Consider the following 22,013-nt stretch of genomic DNA (forward strand, 5'->3'; position numbering starts at 1 on the left):
GAACAAATTTGTTTACCAACAGATATACTTCTAAAACTGAAATTATTTGAATATATCTTTGAACTGAAAAAGTCTCTTTGAAAGAAAACATAAATAACTAGAAGTATTCAATGCTTGATTTAAAATGACAATGCACATCTCTCTGATTTTAAGTATTCGATGCTTAATTTAAAATGAGAATGTAAGTTTGTCTGAAAACAAGCATAAATGATTTTAAATATTCAATCCTTAATTTAAAGTGGGAATGTATCTGTACTTCAACTTTAAAACTTAATTATTAACTTTTTGAAACTGTTTTATCTGAGTCCTTTTCAGTGTAGCCATTTGCAACTCCATTCCATGTCTGCCAAGCTCCTCGCACCAAACCATAGCCGGAAGAAGGGAAGGCAGAGAGCTCTTCAAGAAAAAAAAACGTAGAGCTCACAATGGTGGACATCGAACAATTTGGCATTCAAAATATTGCTGATAAGGTCCAAAAAAAGATTTTATCTTTGGAAAAACTCATCTTATTGCAAAGAGAGGGATCTAATAAGTTGTTTAGTAATTTTGTAGCTATTTTTTCTTTTTTTTGGATTGGTAAACGGCCAAAGCCTAAATTAATTATTGTTATTTATTGTGATTAATTATTTTAATGTGTTAAGCGAATTCGAACCCAAGACCTCCCACATGAGGCTCACAAGTTACCGTTGTGTTGTAGGCTGTTGTAGCTATTTTTGAAGCCATAATCAGTGCGATATTTACCGTAAAAATATTCGACAAGAGCATGTATAGTGGAAAGTCTTGGGCGGTCCTAATCATTATTGCATGTGTTGGGACAATTGTGTGGATCGCTGAAATGGCCTATCATCAATTTATCTTGGTTGAAGAAAGATGTCATCTTGTCAAATTGCTTCATGGGTTAGTTGATGCCAGTTGTGTGGAAGAGGCAATGCTAAGGAGGGACGACAATGCTTTATTTGCCACACAATTGGAAGAAGATTTTGAAGGACCACAGTCATTGGGTTTCTAGTGCACGAAAGTTGGCTATGCATTAGGGGTAACAGTCCTCTCACTTGTTCTTTTGATCTCCACCAAAAAGCCCTCTTCCAGTGAGTGAATTGGGGGTTTCTATTAAGGTTCACTCCTCTCTCTCTCTCTCTCTCTCTCTCTCTCTCTCTCTGTTTGTCTTTATCTATCGAATTGGGTTACGTTTTTGTTAGGTTAACAATCCATCCATTAGAGCTAGATAATTTTCACCATCGATTCTATGAAAAATGAGGGTTAAAAGGGATCTTCTATACATGTATTTTATTTTAATATGTTTCCTTCTACTTTTTTGCTTGTAAATTTAGGCATCCTTTTATTGTTGCATTTAAGGCCTAAATGCTTCCTGATTCCTTTGAGACATCTCCTCCCCGAGTCTATGCGTAGGGAAATTTGTTTTTGAGTGCTTTTGCACTATAGAAACTTATTGTAAAGCCTTATGATAGACACATCCATATATACAAGCATTTTGGAGGTCATAGTCCATGAAGTAAATATCTCAATTTAGTTTTATGATTAAAATCAAGGCTACATGGGTACTCGTACCCACACCCCTGGTACTCGTACCCACGTACCCAAGTACCGGGTACAGGTATCCCACGTATTGGGTACTTGATGGAGAGCATCATAGCTAAGGACCTTGATTAAGATTCTGATTTTTCTTTTGGCTTTTTGTTTTTGTTCTAGCTTGTTGTTTATCAAACTTAATTCAATACCAAATCAGTTTGAAACTTTGATACTCATTAACAATAAACTTTATCACTGTTCAAGTCATAAGTTTATCATTTGCAATATGTCATTGTCATATGGTTTAGGATCTTGTTCATGTTTAAAGTCTGCCTTCTTTGTTATGCATCTAAGCATTTATCATGTATTATTATCTGAAGCATATAGCAAATCTGAAACTGGAAACAGTACATTACATTTGCAAACTTTATCACTCTTCTTGTTTTGAAAAACCATTGTCATGACTCATAATTTCAGATTTTTTATAAATATAAAAGTATAATTTTAAAATAAGTTTGACATACCCAAGTACCTCCCTCCCCTATTATGAAAAATACTTTAAACATTCAGCAATAGCATATATATATATATATATATTGACTTATGGCTCATATTTTCAAATTTCTTGTTTTGAATGCTCAATGTCATGACTCATGACAGATATTTTGATTTTTATATTTTTTATAAAATATTAATTATATAGAAAAAATTAGGCATACACACGTTCCCCCATCCCCTATTTTGAAAAATATGCGTACCCATACCCGTTTCTGTTCCTGTACCCACGTACCCATGCAACCTTGATTAAAATGTATTTGGATGCTGGCTGGTTGGATTTAGATTAGGTGGTTGTATATTTTATTGTTACATTGTTGTTACGATTCAATTTTATGCTTAGCTTATGTTTCACCAGCTGGTTGGATCTGGATTAGCTACTTGCACATTCTATTGTTACAGTATAGTCTATCATTCAATTTTATGATTTACATGTATTTTGCAAGCTGATTAGAATTGGATCGGTTGGTTGGATCTGGATCAGCTGGTTGCAGATTTTATGGTAATAGTATAGCCATGATTCAATTCTGTGCTTAACATGTATTTTGCAAGCTAGTTGGAACTGGAACAATTGTGTGTTTTAATAGACGAACCAATTATTTAGCTTTAATGGATGGATTGTTAACCTAACAAAAACGTAACCCAATGAGTGAGAGAGAGAGAGAGAGAGAGAGAGAGAGAGAGAGAGAGAGAGAGAGAGAGAGAGAACCTTAACAGAAACCCCCAAGTCACTCACCCGGAGAGGGCTTTTTGGTAGAGATCAAAAGAACAAGTGAGAGGAGTGTGACCCCTAATGCATAGCCGACCTTCGTGCACTAGAAACCCAGTGACTGTGCTCCTTCAAAATCTTCTTCCAATTGTGTGGTGAATAAAGCATTGTTGTCCCTCCTCAGCATTGCCTCTTCTACATGACTGACATCAACTAACCCATGAAGCAGTTTGACAGGACGACGTCTTTCTTCAACCAGGATAAATTGGTGATAAGCTATTTTAGTGATCTTTGCAATTGTCCTAGCACATGCAATAATAATTAGGACTGCCCAAGACTTTCCACAGTACATGCTCTTGTCGACTACTTGTATATTAAATATCGCACTGACTATGGCCTTGACCATTTCTGTTAGGCTAACAATCCATCCTATTGGCAATTTATACTGGTTGAAGAAAGACGTCGTCCTGTCAAACTACTTCATGGGTTAGTTGATGCCGGCTGTGGGGAAGAGGCAATGTTGAGGATGAAAATGCTTTATTTGCCACATAGTTGGAAGAAGATTTGGAAGGAGCGCAGTTATTGGGTTTCTAGTGCATGGAGGTCGGCTATGCATTAGGTGTAATAGTCCTCTCACGTGTTCTTTTGATCTCTACCAAAAAGCCCTCTTCCGGTGAGTGACTGGGGGGTTTCTGTTAAGGTTCACAATTCTTTCTCTCTCTCTCTCTCTCGATCTGTCTTTTTCTGTTGAATTGGGTTACATTTCTATTAGGTTAACAATTGAGCCATTAGCAATATTTACTGTACAAGTAGTCGATAGGAGCATGCACAGTGGAAAGTCTTGGGCAGTCCTAATCATTATTGCATGTGTTGGAACAACTGCGTGGATCGTTGAAATAGCCTATCGCCAATTTATCCTACTTGAAGAAAGACGTCGTCATGTCAAACTACTTCATGGGTTAGTTGATGCTGTCCTTGTGGAAGAGGCAATACTGAGCAGGGACGACAATGCTTTATTCGCCACACAATTGGAAGAAGATTTTAAAGGAGCACAGTCATTGGGTTTCTAGTGCACAAAAGTCGGCTATGCATTAGGGCTAACAATCCTCTCACTTGTTCTTTTGATCTCTACCAAAAAGCCCTCTTCTAGTGAGTAACTTGGAGATTTCTGTTAAGGTTCACAGTTTTGTCTCTCTCTCTCTCTCTCTCTCTCTTACTCGATCTGTCTTTTTCTGTTGAATTGGGTTATGTTTTTGTTAGGTTAACAATCCATCCAATGGAGCCATAGTCAGTGCGATATTTACTGTACAAGTAGTCGATAGGAGCATGTACAATGGAAAGTCTTAATCATTATTGCATGTGTTGGGACAATTGCGCAGACCGCCGAAATGGCCTATCGCTAATTTATCCTAGTTGAAGAAAGACGTTGTCCTGTCAAATTGCTTTATGGGTTAGTTGATGTAGGCCGTGTGGAATGGGCAATGTTGAGGAGGGACGATAATGCTTTATTCGCCACACAATTGGAAGAATACATTGAAGGAGTGTAGTCATTGGATTTCTAGTGCTTGGAGGTCGGCTGTGCATTAGGGGTAACAGTCCTTTCATTTGTTCTTTTGATCTTTACCAAAAAACCCTCTTCTAGTGAGTGACTTGGGGGTTTCTGTTAGGGTTCACAGTTTTATCTCTCTCTCGATCTCTGGCATGTACAGTGGAAAGTCTTGGGCAATCTAATCATTATTGCACGTGTTGGGACAATTGCGTGGATCGCTGAAATGGCCTATTGCCAATTTATCTTGGTTTAATAAAAACGTCGTCCTGTCAAACTACTTCATGGGTTAGTTGATGCCCGCCGTGTGGAACAGGCAATTCTGAGGAGGGACAAGGCTTTATTTGCCACACATTGGTAGAAGATTTTGAAGGAGCGCAATCATTGGGTTTCTAGTGCACGAAGGTCGATTATGTATTAGGGGTAACAATGCTTTCACTTGTTCTTTTGATCTCTACCAAAAAGCCCTCTTCCAGTGAGTGATTTGGGGTTTTTTTGTTAAGGTTCACAGTTTTGTGTGTGTGTCTCTCTCAATCTATCTTTTTTTGTCGAATTGAGTTACGTTTCTGTTAGGTTAACAATCCATCTATTGGAGCCATAGTCAGTGTAATATTTACTGTACAAGTAGTTGATAGGAGCATGTGAAATGAGAAGTCTTGGCAGTCCTAATCATTATTGCATGTGTTGGGACAATTGCGTGGATCGCTGAAATGGCCTATCACCAATTTATCTTGGTTGAAGAAAGACGTCCTATCAAACTGCTTCATGGGTTAGTTGATGTTGGTCGTGTGGAAGAGGCAATCCTGAGGAGGGACGACAATGCTTTATTCGCCACACAATTGGAAGAAGATTTTGAAGGAGCGCAATCATTGGGTTTCTAGTGCATGAAGGTTGGCTATGCATTAGGGGTAGTAGTCCTCTCACTTGTTCTTTTGATCTCTACCAAAAAGCCCTCTTCCGGTGAGTGACTTGGGGATTTGTGTTAAGGTTCACAATTTTGACTCTCTCAATCTCTCTCTCGATCTGTCTTTTTATGTCGAATTGGGTTACATTTTTGTTAGGTTAACAATAGTCAACAAGAGCATGTATAGTGGAAAGTCTTGGCCAGTCCTAATCATTATTGCATGTGTTGAGACAATTGTGTGGATCATTGAAATGGCCTATCGCCAATTTATCCTGGTTGAAGAAAGATGTCGTCTTGTTAAACTGCTTCATGGGTTAGTTGATGCCAGTTGTGTGGAAGAGGCAATGCTAAGGAGGGACGACAATGCTTTGTTCGCCACACAATTGGAAGAAGATTTTGATGGAGCATAGTTATTAGATTTGTAGTGCATGAAGGTCAGCTATGCATTAGGGGTAACGATCCTCTCATTTGTTCTTTTGATCTCTACCAAAAAGCCCTCTTCCGGTGAGTGACTTGGGGTTTCTTTTAAGGTTAACAGTTTTCTCTCTCTCTCTCTCTCTCTCTCTCTCTCTCTCTCTCTCTCTCTCTCTCTCTCTCTCTCTGTCTTTTTCTGTTGAATTGGGTTACGTTTTCGTTAGGTTAACAATCCATACATTAGAGCTCTATTAGGTTAAAAATTATCTATCTCTAATGTATGGATTGTGCTTTAGCTGCTTCACTTACTGATCTGTTCCTCCTTTCTACTATCCTATTTTGCCGTGGTGTCTTAGGGGCTGAAAGCTATCTCTTAGTTCCATTATTCTCACAAAAGATGTTAAACTCATTTGAAATAATTCTCCTCCTCATTAAAGATGTTAATCTTCAAACCAGATTTATTCTCTACTCTATTCTTAAATATCCTGAATTTCTCAAAAGCTTCACATTTATCTTTAAGAAATACTACCCACATCATCCTTGTAAAATCATCAATCAAAAGCATAAAGTACCTATCACCATGAAACACTCTTGTTCTTGTAGGACCACTGAAATATGTGTACAATCTCCAACTTCGCTATAGTAGTAAATATTTTGCTCGGAGATGAACTCTTCTGCTGCTTTGCCATCACACATTCCTTACAAACCATGTCAAAAGATTTCACAATCTTAGGCAGATCTTTAACTGCATGTGTAGAACTTATCTTCACAATGTTATCAAAGTTAATATGATAAAATCTCTTATGCCATAACCAACTATCATCAACCTTTGCAACCAAACATTTCATCTCAGTAGGATTCAATTGAAAAGCATTACCTCTTGTTCTTGTGCCTGTACTAGTCAACTTACTATCCTTATCCTTGATAATGCAAGTCTTCTTAGTGAATTGTAACAAATATCCCTTATCCACAAGCTGCCCAACACTCAAAAGATTATGTTTCAAACGATCAACAAAGTAAACATCCTCAGTTGTTAGTCTTTCCATCAAGTGTAAAAGATCCTTTCCCTTAATCTGACATAGTGCCTTATTTTGAACTCTAACTGCTCCATCATAACTGTTAACTCAACAAACTTATCTCTAGTCATATGATGAGAACAACCACTAACTATAATCCAATCAGATTTCTTGTTTTCAACATGTGATACTAAAGCTTTTTCTTCTATTACTTCTTCTTTCTCAGGACTTTCTTCTTTGATAGCAACAAATCCAAGTACATCATCTTTATCATCACTTTTTAAGAAATGTACCATCTTAAAATTGAATTTATCACCCTCATCAACAAACAAGCAATCTTGTGTAAACTTTGACTTATAAGGCTTCCTAGGTTTTCTCTTCTTTACTCTCTTAGGACATTCATATGAAAATGACCAAAATCTTTACAAGCCCAAGAAGCAAAAGCTTTCCTACCTTTAGGTTCTCTCTTTATGATCAGTGCAAGCCCTTCATCAATCTTCTTGTCTTCTTCAAGTTTAGTCGCCCAATCTCTAGCATAATCTCCATTGGTGCTCACACTTCTTGTAAGTTTAGCTCTCTCTTTCTCTACAGTAAAAGCTGATTCTATCCTTGTCACTCCTTGGTTCTGCTTCAAGGTCTGTTCAAAAGTCTGCAACTTCCCAAGTAATGTTTCTTTTGTAACATTTGGTGTCACAAAGATAATCTATTCAATGATCTCAACTTTGTGTGCACAATTAGGGGTCAAAGATTATAATATCTTCCATACTACTTTGTCTTTGGGTATCGTTCCTCAACAACTCTTGATTCCTGCAACAAATTCACCAATTCTACCGAAATATGCTCTTATAGATTCATCTTTTATCATCTTAGTATTACCCAACATATTCTTCCAGTTCTATAATCTAGATTTCTTTGCAAATTCATCTCCTTCAAATAGATTCGGTAACTTAACCCAAATTTCATGTGCAAGATATAAACCTTTTACCTCAACATACTCTTTTTCAGGAAGAGCTGATAACAATGCTTCTCTAGCATACATATTGCACATGAATAGATCTTTGTCATTTTCTGTGCAACTTGCCAAATCGTTCTCCTTAATAACAATCTACTTTTCCCTTGCAATCAACCAATAATCTGCTCTCATGCATAGCAAGTGAGTCTTTATCTTATCCTTCCAGCTGTCATAGTTAACTCCATCAAACTTCAGATTTTCTTTCCTGAAAGTACACATGGATCTTCTTAAGCTGTTAAATTTTCTCTTCAAGCACCTGATGCTCTGATGCCAATTGTTAGAAAGTAAAGTCCACCAATATAATTGAGAGGGGGGGTGGGGTTGAATTAGTTATATGCGTTAGACAACTTTTATCAACTTTAACAAATTTGAAACATGTAACGAAAAGACATAGCAACCATAAGATAACAACCATGCAATGTGACAAGATATGTTAACTAGGGAAACCCTTAATCAGAGGGAAAACCCCAGTGGGAATGATGCCCACAAGATGATGTACTAATATAAAAGTTCCTTATGAAAGGATGTGACCCTATTAGGAGCCAAATGAATATAATGAATACATATGAGTCTCTATTAGGAGACTTTGAATCTTTGTTAGAAGATTCCAACCCTGTTTGAAGTCGTGCCAACCTTGTTAGGAGTTGAAAGGAAGACAACTGAACCCACTATCCAATTTGCCTCAAACAATTATTCAGGATAATAGATCCAACAAATGAACTCACAAAACCATAACTTCTTTGCCGATAGAGTTCCTTTGAAGTCCACACCAATCCTCAACATCAAACACTTCTCTGATCTTCACAAATTCGCATTCAAGTTGGCGTAACAATAAAAACATCTGCACTAGATACTCAACCATAAGAAAAGTATTTTTCCTCTATACAAGGTCCTAATAATGAATTGAGTCAGCCTTGAGGCTTCTCCAATGTACAATAAATAATATAGGACCATTATAAGATATTACAATTATGTTTTACACATTACAATACAATTTACATCAATTACAAAACTTAGTCGGCTTCCAAGGAACAATTTGCACATTATCGTTCACAAGTCTTCACAAAATGAAAAATAATCTTCACCGACTTGAACATAGCTTCACCAACATGTCTTTGACCAATATCCAAGCTCATTGAACAAGATTTAACCTCACCAAAAAGATACAACACGGACAACAGGTTACAGTTTCCTGTAAATTGTCCTACAACCAATCCTTTGAAGATCTTCCACAACTTATTGAAAACTTTATAACTTTTTCTGCAAGGATAGATATAGCATCTGTACACATCTAAGAATACATATTTAACCCTGTAGAAAGAAACTCAACAAGCAAAAACCTCGCCGAACAAAACTATCTTTGCTACTCAGCCAAAACTGTCTAGAAAGCTGATATGTTGACATCAATGAGAAACCAAGTCATGAATGCAACACATAAGCACTCAATCATCTCCCAAAGCATACTGACAATCTCTATAAGGCATTCATGCCAACATTTTTCCCCCTAACCAAGGGTTTCTGTGAGACCAAAAATCTTCATGTTATGGTTGGGTAAAGTTATGTCAGCATAATCTAAAAAATTCTTTTAAATTCGTCCTCTAATTCGTATGGAACCATTGACCGACTTTTCATTTTAATCGTTACATAGTTAAAAAATAAATAAAGTGCAGCTAGGGCAGTCCAGCGATAGAAAAGTATTCGCAGAAAATGATCCAATCTCATGGCAACAACACTTTAGATGCATGAGACTAATTAAGCGAGAACTCTATAGGGTAAACAGGCTTCTCATCAGGGTAGAAAAGCACAAATTGCCCTCTGGCACAGGATTCTTGGGCTTAAATACTGTGTAATAATTTGATGGATCTATCGTCGTCGTAGCTAAAATAGGTGTAGACGTTGGCCATGAAAGAAGAGCCATGGTCTTGGAGGAACTGGAGAATAGAGCCCATGCTATCCTTCACCGGTAGCTAGCTATTTTAAGACTATTGAGCTCCATTTTGATAACGATAAATTGCCGCTGCTTATTGCTACTCTCGTGTTCAATAGACATTAAAATTTTTGTTTAACGTTTAATTTTATAATTTTGCATTTCGTTTTGTTTTTATTTTTAATTTGTCTCTTATAATTATTTTAGTAATATGAAAGATTTTTTTTTTTTTTTCAAGTATATTTTTATTTTATTATAGTTATTTATTGTTTATGTGTAATATTAAATGTAGTAAATTAAATTTATTATTTATTTCATTTTTTAAAATTAAAATAAAATATCAATATATTTTGCATTTATGTTATAAAATGATAAAGTTAAATTACTATATTTTGTTCTATATGTTTAATGTTTTTAAAATTATAAACCACTTTTATTTGTATTTATTTTCAAAATGTGATATTCTTTTATAAAGATTTCAAATCTATGTTGTAATGTTAAACTATCTTGATAATTTATTGGACATACTTATATTATTTAAAATATTAAAAAAAATCTATACAGTGAATTTAATGTCGATTTTTTTTTGAATTTTTTTACCTTGTCAAACATCATCCGAATTTCATAGTTGTTGAACTCGAACTTGAACTCGAACTTGAACCTTGTGACTTAGGTGAAAAGTTTGAATAGACAAAAGTTTTGTTAGTCTTAATTCACCCCCTCTCACAGTACCTAACCTCACCAATCTACAAAGGTTGTATGTACCTTAGTTCCAAGAATCACGACAATTCATGCAATTCATGCGATTTGGCGATTCAATTCAAGCCAAACAATTTTTTGTGAATCAGTGAATCAAATCAGTGATGAAGGGTTTATGAAATAAGTTACTAAATTTCAAGGGTTTTTTAAATTTGCCGATTCATGGCCAATTCGATTCCGATTCATGGCCGATTGAAGATTCGATTCGGCCTTGCCGATTCCGATCTGATTCCGATTCTTGTTACTTTGGTATGTACAATTCTTATAGTTGTTGAGTTACTTTTGAATATTTTTCTTGTAATACTGTTGTGAGAAGCTTAACTTGTAAGTATAATGTAATCTTGTTGTTTTTAGAATAATATATAGGGTGGCCTTCACAGCTTTTTTTTCCTGAAAGGAATTTTCACATGTAAATTATTGTGTTGTAATATGCATAATATTTATATTTATTTTCTTTAATTTTTGTAATCGTTATAAAGATCTCAAAAGTTCTTGCATTACTCTCCTCTCAAGATCAGTATAGGAAGTTGTTCTGCTACCTTAGCTTCCTTAGAAGTGGCATTAGAGCTTGATCACCTTTGGTTTTAGTTGTGGGTGGTTGGTTTTTAAACTAATCTGAATTTGAGATGGAGCTTGTGTAGAAGATACTTTGTAATCTTGTTGAAGGTACTTTTAGATGACAAGTTCATCAAGGAGAATAGAGATGCAAATATTTTTTTGTAACAATTTTGAGATGTGGAAGCTGAAGGTGGAGGGCCTATGCATATATTAAGATCTGTGGGAATATTGTTGATGCAAAACTTTTCAGGCCTGTAAATCCTACTCTGGTTCCTCAATATGATGCCATTGATTGTAAGGCCAAGGATCTTATCAAATAATGCTTGACAAATTTTGTTTTGATCAATGTGCATGAAGAGTTATGTGCAAAGAAATTATGGAAGAAACCTTGTGAGATTTATCAAGCCAAATCTTTACTGCATAAAATTTTCTTTAAAAAAGTGTATTCTTTGAAAATAGAAGAGGGTGGATAAGTTACAAACCACTTGGAAGCATTTAATATGTTGGTGGCTCAATTGGCTGAGTTGGTGTCAAAAAATATGAGGATAATGTCAAATCTTGCTTTGTTCGTCATCTGATTCATGGGATTCTTTTGTTATGACTATTGGGAATAATTCTATTATCTTAAAAACTAAAGATATTGTGGGTTCTCTGTTTATGAAGAGATAAAGAGGAAGGTATCTATTAGTACGAAGCATTCCCTATATTTTCATATAAGACCTAAGGAAATTGGCAAGAAGAATGAGAAGCTCGATAAATCATCCAAGTTCAAGGGGAGATCTCAATCTCCTAGAAAGTCCAAAGCTATTTCCTGGAACTGCAATAAGCATAGACATTTACATAAGTAGTGCAAAGAAAAAAGGAAGAAGAATTTCGAGTTTCCTGATTTTGAGACTAAGAAGAAAGATGGTGACACGTTTGATGCAACTTTGACCATTTGTGCAAATAATGATGCATGGCTAATTGACTTCAATAGATATTTCTATATGACATCTAATAGATTATTATTTTTTGAATATGAAGAATTTGATTTGGCTAAGGTGTACTTGGGTGATGAGTCTTTTTTAAATATTGTTGGTTCTGGTAAATTTGGAATTAGACTTTCTAATGCGATAGTAGAAAACAATAAGGTGTAGCATATCCTTGGACTAGTAAGAAATTTGTTATATATGAGCAAATTAATAGATGCAGCTGTGTAGGAAGTCGTTTCTATTAGAGTTGCTATGGTGATTGTTAGACGTGTTAGATTTGTCACATTGGATAAGCTTGGTATAGACATTGTTGAGTGCGATAAGACTTTTGTCAAAATTGATCTTGTGATTCCTTCATTAGAGGAGGTGGGTGTTTCAATTTTTTGGTAGATGGTCATGGCTTTTGGGAGTTCAAGGGTGGTCTCAAAGACTTGGCCATATTGAAGAAAAGGGTTTGAAGACCTTGTAAAATAAAGTCTTGTTGAAGGTTTATTTGATTGTAATCTTGATTTTGATTTTTGCGAGCATAGCATTTACAATAAACAAAACTGCATTCAATTTTGCTTGAGTTTGTAATGTCCCCTTCTCCGCACTAGACCTTACTGGCACCTTGTTGGTCTATCTCCCCATCCAGATAGGCTAACGACATTGATCTTGAGGATGCCAACCAGTCACAGGAGTTTATTTGGTTTTGTTGGGGAAATATTTAAGTGGATGAACTTTACTATAGTTAAGTCACTTTATATTATAGAGTGGATTTATAAAGTTACTTTATGACTTAACGTCATTTTATAACAAAAGTAACTTAAGTGGTTAGAAGATGAAAATGGCTTTTATCCCACATTGCCTAGTTATTTGTACTTCTCCTCTTATTGGGGTTATAAAAGCAATGAGCTTCCTTGGGATTGTGAGGATGAAAATTTGATATTGATCAAAATACAAGAGGTTGCTTAAATGTGACTGGATATCTTAAAAACGAAACCTCTTAAGAAGATTGTGGAGGCTGGACGTAGCCCCAGTTTCGTTTCGAATATTATCAGAATCAGGTACAGATGTGCAGGTTAATATACTGTTTCAGTCGAGTTTGTTTCAGTAGTGAAGAGGTTGATGGTGGAGCCACTTGATAGCTGTAGGGTCAGTTCAGTTCAGTATCGATTGTGGAAGCTTGCCTTACCGGTCATAAAAGAATTTAACACCACAATATCATCCAACTAACAGTGATATCAGCGGGCAGCATCAGTATAGCTGGGAGTGACATCAGAACCAAATGCACAGAGGAGACTAAGGAAGTTGTGTTACCCAGGGTGAGGTTAGTTGATCTGATCAGGCAGCAGTAAATAAGTGCGGCACTGGATATTAAGGCAGTCAATACTGGTTTAGAGTCTTAACGTGTGCACCCATAGTAGACTCGGGTTATTGGGAGTTGACGTGTCCAACACTGCAGACATATACTCCACGGGTCAGTCCATTGAACGCTGAAGGTAATTAACAGATGGGGATAGCATGCACCCCCTTGGTTGCAGAGTCCACACCAGAGCGGACCACATGATTCTCATCTTCCTCACGACAAATGGCCAGGTTCCACACTATTCTATTTTATGTAGATTTATGAAAACTTGTGGACTGAGTTCAGTTGGTTCTTAACCTTACATTTGACTTTTTCTGGGGTTGTTTGATGTTTGTTTTGCAAATCTCTCACGAATAATAGAATTGCTGCATGTTACCTGTCATAACGTGAAAGAAAAAATGCTGTATTAGAACTGTCATTCCATTTCTTATATTATACGCATTGTTGAACTAGTGTATTGTGGTTACATTTCGGGTTCGAATTATTACAGAGTTCTCATAAATCTTGCAGTGTGTTAGATATTATTAATTCTGACGGTCTTTTAGATGTTCCTTCCATTGGAAAATCCACGTTAGTTTTCATTTATTAATGAATATAGTTGGACATGGATATATTTTCAAAAGAGTCCTGTTGTTTTAAAGAATTTAAAGCAGTGTTTGAGGTCTCAAATTAGAAAGGAAATAAATTGTTTGAGGATCAACAATGGCAGTGAATTTTTTTCTAATGGTTTCGATAGATTCTACAAAATTTGTGACATTTTGAGACAAGAGAGAATTTTGTATTCTATACAATAGAAAGGAGTTGTAAAAAGAATGAACAAAGACATTAATGGAGAATTTCTTTGGTTTGAAGCTATTGCCCTTGTTTACTACCTAATTGACATGTTTCCTACATCAGCTCTAACTAATAGGCATGGTTAGGTCACAAGCTTTTATTGAGACATCTTAAAGTTTTTGCTGCAAAGCATATGTACATGTGCTAAAGAAGTGGACAAAGTTGGAGAACATTGCTTTGAAATGTATCATCATTAGATATGGTTATGATGTGAAAGGATAGAAGTTTGGGGATATCGTTGCACAAAAGATAATATGAATTAGAAGTATCATTTTTAGAGAAACTGTTGATGTTTTGGTAGGTTTAGTAGGATGAACTTGTGAGATTAAAGAGAAGTTAATATAATTACAATGATTCATATATATATATATATATAATTATATAATTATAATTAAGTTTTCCATTATATTAATTACATTAATGAATAGACATGTCCCATGAAGGGACATGTCTCTTCTCGGTTTATTCCTCATACAAATTCAAAGAGATCGATGCATTTGAAAAACACATACCAAACATTATAGCAGTGTTAATACATTTGCAGCAGATCCTCAGGAAAAACAACATGGTATCAGAGCTAGGCTGCAAAGATAAGAAAATGATTGAAGGCAGTGTAGATAGATTCAAATTTCAGAGATTTTGTTCCTTCACCATCTTCGAACAAATCTGATGGAATATAACAAAAAGTCAGACTCATTTATAGTGAGTAAGTGTCCTCAGCTGGATGAATCAGATAACATGTTGGACAAATAGTAGGGAAAAATCTGATAAAAATAGCATTGCATGCTGGTGTTTTGGGCAAATAGGAAGGGCCTGAATAGGAGGAGCAACAACTACTCTTCACCGTTTCTCCACAAGTTCATGATCATCTACTGGGTTTGTTGCATGGCCTGGTTGTGAATCCACCATTTCCTCATGATCAGAACAAATCATGCTGCTCGAACATAGTTAGTTATATCTGCCATGCATGCTCCACAAACAAACTCATGAATGTTGTGAGATGCATCCCTTGTGCAGTAGGATTAACAAATACTGTGATCAAATTTGATTGACACGTTGGAGGCATCGAAGCAACTAAATTTGAGGGAGCCAATATTTAAATTCCTCTGATCCAAATCACAGACTTCCAGAGAATAAGATGTGGTTGTGCTCAGAAAAAGTGAAATTGTTATAAATTACCTTGGGATTGATGCAAAAGTAGCTGAGCTCTTCAATGGTCTATTGGATGGAGTATCAGTGAGTCAGAAATATGCCTTCCGAGAACTAAAAGGATCAGTGTATGCACACTACAAAAGTAAATTTCATGTTAGGTTGGCAGAGTTTGTGAAGGATAATTTCTCATCGTCTGGAAACAAATAGCTTTGGTTGGGGCAAATTATTGCACTGGTGTTCAGTTTTCTGCAACTCTTCACCATATTTAGATTACACGATGTGGAAGTCATTTCTCTACTACAAGATGCATATTCTGCTGTTTTCTGGGAGTCAACTGCTCATGAATTAATATTGAAGCTGACAGGGAGAGGAAGAAAGTTGATAAGAAAGAAGGTTGGAGCGAGAAAAAAGAAGGAAGCACACGCATATAAATGTTGGTCTAAGTCACCTTCACTAAAGACGTAGCCTCATACTCTTTAAATTGCACAGTTTCTCTGTGTTTTACTATTTGCACAAGCCTCTTTATTCAATAGTCAATGTGGCTCTTAGAGTCCACGTGGCCCTCCACAATAATCCCACTGATCATTTTTCAATGCCAGCACTTCTAGGCTAACGTGGCTTTCCAAAAGACCAGCGCACACAAGAAGAATCGGCATATTTATTTCAATAAGGTTGCAGCATTTACATATGCCAGAGCATACAAATTACATTGGAGGTATAGAGTCACAATGAGCTGTATGTAAATAAAGGAATTCTTAAAATGTGTGAAGAAGTATGATTGAACATATCTACTAAATACATTCAAGGAAGTTGCAATTAGTATTTATCATCTAGAGGAATTAAGAATTAATGTTGGATGCCAATGACCAAAGGTGGAATCAGTCTAACATAGTTCTTGAGGGCTAAGCTAAGTATACATATGTATTATTTCATTTCAAATATGTTTTGCATTTCTAAATATACTATGATGAATATGAAATATTTTTAGTGATATAGAAGAAGGTGAATATCTATTAAAGTTTCCTCTACATTATCAAATCAATGAATAATATGATATTAAATACATGGTGATTATACATGAAGTCAAATATATATTTTAAATAATTTGTAAATAATATTAGTGAAATTGGTCACCATAGATTATTATGTGGCATTAATAAGAAAACAATATGTTGAAAATATAGATTTAAGTTAGATTTAAATTATATTGAAATGATTTTATTACATAGAATTATTATCCTTGAGTATTATAGTAGTTGCTCTATTATTTATATTTCTATATGAGCTATTTGCCTTGATCTTTTCCTTCGAGAATGTTCTTGTAAGAAAAAGAGGGAGACTGAGATTCAGAGGGAGCCTGACATTTCATTAGAGGCAACCTTGAAAGAGAGGGAGCAGATAAAGAATATGATTCCGTCAACCTTTGATGATCTCAGTTATATTGATTCAGAGGGAGTAAACCATGTTGAGATGAATTTTTCAATGATCAATAAATTGTAGCAGTCAAGAGGACTGTGATTCATGAAATATACCACGTGGATATGTGATTTTAATGGTCCTACCCCCTGTGTACATCACAAGGAAGTGACGACTTCCAAATAATGTCACTTATATTTGCAGAAGTTATGGAAAGGTGACGATCTTACAATAACTTAATTTTCTATTATGATGAATATCTTGATGTCACTTATATTTGCAGAAGTTATGGAAAGGTGACGATCTTACAATAACTTAATTTTCTATTATGATGAATATCTTGCAATGTCTATGCAAATCATGAGAGATTATACTTTGTATGGTCGATGTTTATATGGTAAGCTTATGAGAATGCGTATGTAAATACCTTATAAACATTTTTTTGAGTACATGGTGAATGTTATGTGAATTGATGTTCTGGAGGGCCATTACACAAAGTACTTCGTGAATATCACGCAACTTGATGTTTTGGAAGGCCAGTACTCACTGTACTTGGTGAATATCTTGCATCTCAACATTTTGGAACACCATTACTCAAAGAGTATTTGGTGAATATCATTGATATTCTAGGAGACTAATACTCATGATATCAGATGTGATATCAAACCTTTTGAGTCCTTGGTGAATATCATGTGTCGATATTCTACGAGACCAATACTCATGATATCAAATGTGATATCAAACCTTATTTGAGTATTTGGTGAATATCATGTGTTGATATTCTGGCAGACCAATACTCATGATATTAAAATGGTGGATATCTTTTGATTAGAGATTCCTGTAAAATTTGCCATACCTAATATTACCAATGGTGTAATATGTGTCTTGTGTTTATCCTCCCTAGCTAAGAGGAGTGTTGATGTTTTGGTAGCTTTAGTAGGATAAACCTGTGAGATCAAAGAGAAGTTAATATAATTACAATGATTCATATATATATATATATATTGAACAGAGATATCTTTAAAATTTGCCATACCTAATATTGCCAATGGTGTAATACGTGTCTTGTGTTTATCCTCCCTAGCTAAGAGGGAGTGTTGATGTTTTGGTAGCTTTAGTAGGATAAACATGTGAGATCAAAGAGAAGTTAATATAGTTACAATGATTCATATATATATATACATACAATGATTCATATATATATGTATAATTAAGTTTTCCATTATATTAATTGCATTAATGAATAGACACCCATTAGGGGACATGTCTCTTCTCGGTTTATTCCTCATTCAAATTCAAAGAGATTGACGCATTTGAAAAACACATACCAAACACTGTGGCAGTGTTAATACATAGCAGATCCTTAGGAAAAACAACAGAAACTAAGCTTCCTTTTTGTAACATTGCAGCGAAAACAATTTGAATAGAAAAATGTGATTCAACTTTTTTATGTTTAAGAGAGTTGAATCGAGGCTCCCAAATAGACAAAAAAATTGAGGAGAGCTCATCTAGTCAGGAATCTTTAAAAGAACCTCCAACTCAGCTAGATCCAAGGTCTGCGGGCATAAGCAACCGTCTCAAAGTTACTGACTTGATGATTGGAGATGAAATTTTACTTTGAATACCAATATGGATGAACCTAGATCTATAGAAGAGGCATTAGCTATGAATGATTCATAATTCTAAAAGATTTCTACATATGAAAGATGAAAACTTTGAAAATAAATGACAGATGGGATCTAGTACATAAAGGAGAAAAACCTGTTGGTTGGAGAGGGTGTTCAAGAAAAATATTTGTTTAGATGGGGGACTTGAGACGTATAAAGGTTGGTTGTAAAAGGCTGATTTCAGGTTAGGAGTATTGATTACAGCGAGATATTTTCCCTTGTGACAATAATACATCCATTATATTTTCTCTCTCTACTGCTGCTTAGGATTTTTAGTTTGAGCTGATGGATGTGAAAAGGATTTTTTTCCATAGTGATTTGAAGAAGGATATTTTTATGACACTACTAGAGCACTACATGGTGAACGGTAAGAGTAATTTGGTTTGTAAATTGAAGAAATCTTTGTCTAGGGATGTGGTACTAGAAATTCAGTGTGTGCTGAGTTTGAATTTGAGCATTCTAAATCAGATCTTTGTGTTTATTATAAAATTTATGGTGATCATTTGGACTTTCCTGTTTATCGCATTATATGTTGATGACTTGTTATTTATTGGTAGAGTTAAATGAATGATTTTAGACCTAAGATCTCAACTTGGAGCTAAATTTGAAATGAAATATCTTGGTGTAGTTAGAGTGAACAAAAAGCTATGGTTTGTCTAGAGTAAGTATGTCAGTTCAGTTTTGTAGATGTTTGAACACAGGATTGCAGACCATTATGTGTTCCTTGTACTGTTGGAACATAGTTATTTGTACCAGAGTGTCTAACATCCTAATGAAAGGTGGAAGACCTGAGCAACGTGTTCACTTTGTTGTGAGTTTGATGTATGCTATTGTTTGCACTAGACTAGACATCCCCTAGGTAATGGAAGTTCTTTCTAGATGTATGTCAAATCCTGTTATGGTTAATTAAGATGCATTTAAAAGAGTCTTCAGATATTTGTAGGGTACCTCAGAGTTCTTTGTGTTATTATGATAATTGATAGGAGACATGCTTTCTTTTGATATTCATGGTTATGTGGACTCAGACTGGGCAAGTGATATTGATAAATTAATCAACCGGTGTTTGTGTTTATTTTATTTGGTGGTACTCTGTTTGGCTTAGTATATGGTGGCTACTCATTCTGTAGAGAAGGCATTTATAGTAAGAGGCTATGCTCAGGTATATTAGAATAAAATAGCCATCCACACAGCCAGTAATAAGTTCTATGAGGATTTTGTTTTTTAAATACATAAAAATGAATTTGTAATTTTATATCATTTGACACTATGATGTGTAATGAACTTCCTCTATGATCTATGGATGAATAAAAAATATGTATCAGTTGTCATAACCACATCTATGCATACCATCTACACTTTTTTTTGTTTTTTTAATGCATACTTTCTAATATTATAATGTAAAAATATTGTTTTATTAATGTTTGGGAATTTTGCTGAGTTCTGGTTTTCACCGAGTTACGTAGTCCAAGTCCAAGTTGGGCATGGTGAGGTTTTCTGTGCCATGATTATTCAATCTATGGTCTTGCTTCTCGCAGGTATGGCTGCCCAAGTATTGATGACATTAAAGCATTCCATTCTTTGTATGCAGAACGTTTAGAGGAAGCTGGGCAGGGTGGGGTTGTCCCGGATAACTTGGCTGTTGAGGTAAAGTAGTAGTGGTTGCCTAATTGATTGGTTTTTGAATTTTCAATGTTAGTAAACTAGATGCTTAAAGTTTTTCAACTAAATGTAATTAAGAACAGAGTTGTTTCTGTTTACTATTAGTCAATAGAACAAACTTCTTACCAGTAGACAGCTCTTCAAGGATGCCAATACTTGCTTTGGTAGAAAGACATGACATTTACTATGCTAGGATGGAACTTCAATTTTTTTTTTTGAGTAAATAATCCATCGAGATCTTTGAATTTTGGGTAGTTGATCTACAATCTATGGAAGCTTTGAGTACTTTGGAAAACCTCAGTCTGCACTGTCCTAATGAAAATGTCAAATCCTATATCTTCCCTGGCAACATTAATCTGATTACTAAAGTTCACCTTCTTATAAATTTCTAGCAACCTTTGAAACTTGTGTGCATGATGTAATATAGCACAATATATTTTCTATCAAGCATTCTACTGCACAATCCTGTAGATGAATTTAGGAGAAATTATTAATATCTAGTATTCACAGATTACTTTCAAGAAAGATTTGATTTCTTTCACATATTATTTTTGAAGTAGGATGATGAGACCCTATTATCTAGTTCTTTCTCTACATGGCTAGATATCCTAACTATAAGTGTTGATCTCCAAACAATCTTTTGGAGGATTTCAGTTGGACCTCCAATTAGCATGTGACAATTCATCATCTGTAATAAGATTTAGATGAGTTTATTGTTTAACCTCTTAATCATTATGATGTCCCTTTTGAGGATTTGTGGGTGGATGCAGAATGAGAATTTTATGAACTTCCATTGGACATCCTGGAGGTTTATAGAATAAAGAATACTATAGCTCTTGTATAGAATTTTGTTTTTTCTGTAATAAGTCTCAGTCTGACTTGCTCCAATAAAGCATCACATGCATCTGATCTCCCTCTTAGGTTTTATAGCAGGCATGAGGATGGTTCTTTGTTCATTTTATTAATTGTCCTTTATAACTGCTATGCGATCCATGTTACATCCCAACTTTTGACCTAATCTAAAATATAGCCGTTGAGGTTCACATGAAGTCAGTTGACAGTTAATTTGGTTATAATCCTGTGAAATGGGAAGATAGTTAGTTGTTATAATTTCAAAATGAAGATAACAAGCTAGTTGATCATTTGTCATGAATTCATGGAATTGAGAAGATGGTTAACCGTTACGATTAATTATGATTAAATAATTTATTATGATTTAACTGTGGAGAACTTCCTTGTAGGAAACACGTCAAAGGGGTGGAAGCATTGTCAGAAAGGAATTAGGCGCAGGAGCATCATGATCACTGGGCAAATAGGTTGAGGACCTAGCGACTTGAAAACAGGATACTTCTATGGGACCACATGAGCTATTAAGAAAACAATATAATAAAACTTGAATTAAAAAAATATAAAATTCATATCTTTAAAGAATTATTTTTGAAAATCTTTTATTTAATCATTAATATACACCCTTAAAATACGAATATCTATATATAAAAATGAAGTGACACCAATAAATTATAACTTTATAATCTAATGATGCCATTTCACCAATATATATACATGAACATATATAAGAGTGCATATTAATAATAAAATAAAAATTAAGAACTCTTCAACTCTTTCCCACTTTATTTTCTTTCTTTTTTTAATTGGAATTGGGAGGCATTCGAAATGGCCTTTTTGATAACCAAAGGTAGCCGAATAGCCAAGCCAGCCATTAAATAAGAGTATCGATGATCGTTTTGGAGATAACTCTTTCCCCTCTACATTTCCATGACCTTCCAATCACTTGCTATTGCGTTTAAGTAGTGTCAAGAGAATATTGAGATAAATTTTGGTCTCATAAGCTTGCCAACCTATTTCTTTCACCTTCACATTTCTTTCCATTCGCAGGATCACAGCAAGAGAAGTGCGGGAGATCATTACTTCCGGCCGCAGGGAAAAAATTGTTTAGGTCACATAAGATATGCAATGCCCAATTTAAAACGTGTTTGGTATATCTTTTCTTTTATTTCTTACTGCCATACTAGTCC

At 35.0% G+C, this 22,013-nt stretch overlaps 1 protein-coding gene across 1 annotated transcript in view; it reads left to right on the forward strand.

Annotated features, from left to right (window-relative positions):
• The window catches only part of LOC149527961 (uncharacterized), a 118,013-nt gene that overhangs the window by 50,235 nt on the left and 45,765 nt on the right, over positions 1–22,013 (forward strand). Inside the window, exon 4 of the mRNA XM_089810518.1 lies at positions 19,854–19,962. Within this exon, the coding sequence (XP_089666644.1) occupies positions 19,854–19,962 (109 nt within the window). The remainder of the gene's footprint in view (positions 1–19,853; positions 19,963–22,013) is intronic.

Source organism: Cupressus sempervirens, chromosome 11 (genome assembly GCF_028749045.1).
Source record: "Cupressus sempervirens isolate cs-2001-9-10 chromosome 11, ASM2874904v1, whole genome shotgun sequence".
Taxonomy (NCBI): domain Eukaryota; kingdom Viridiplantae; phylum Streptophyta; class Pinopsida; order Cupressales; family Cupressaceae; genus Cupressus; species Cupressus sempervirens.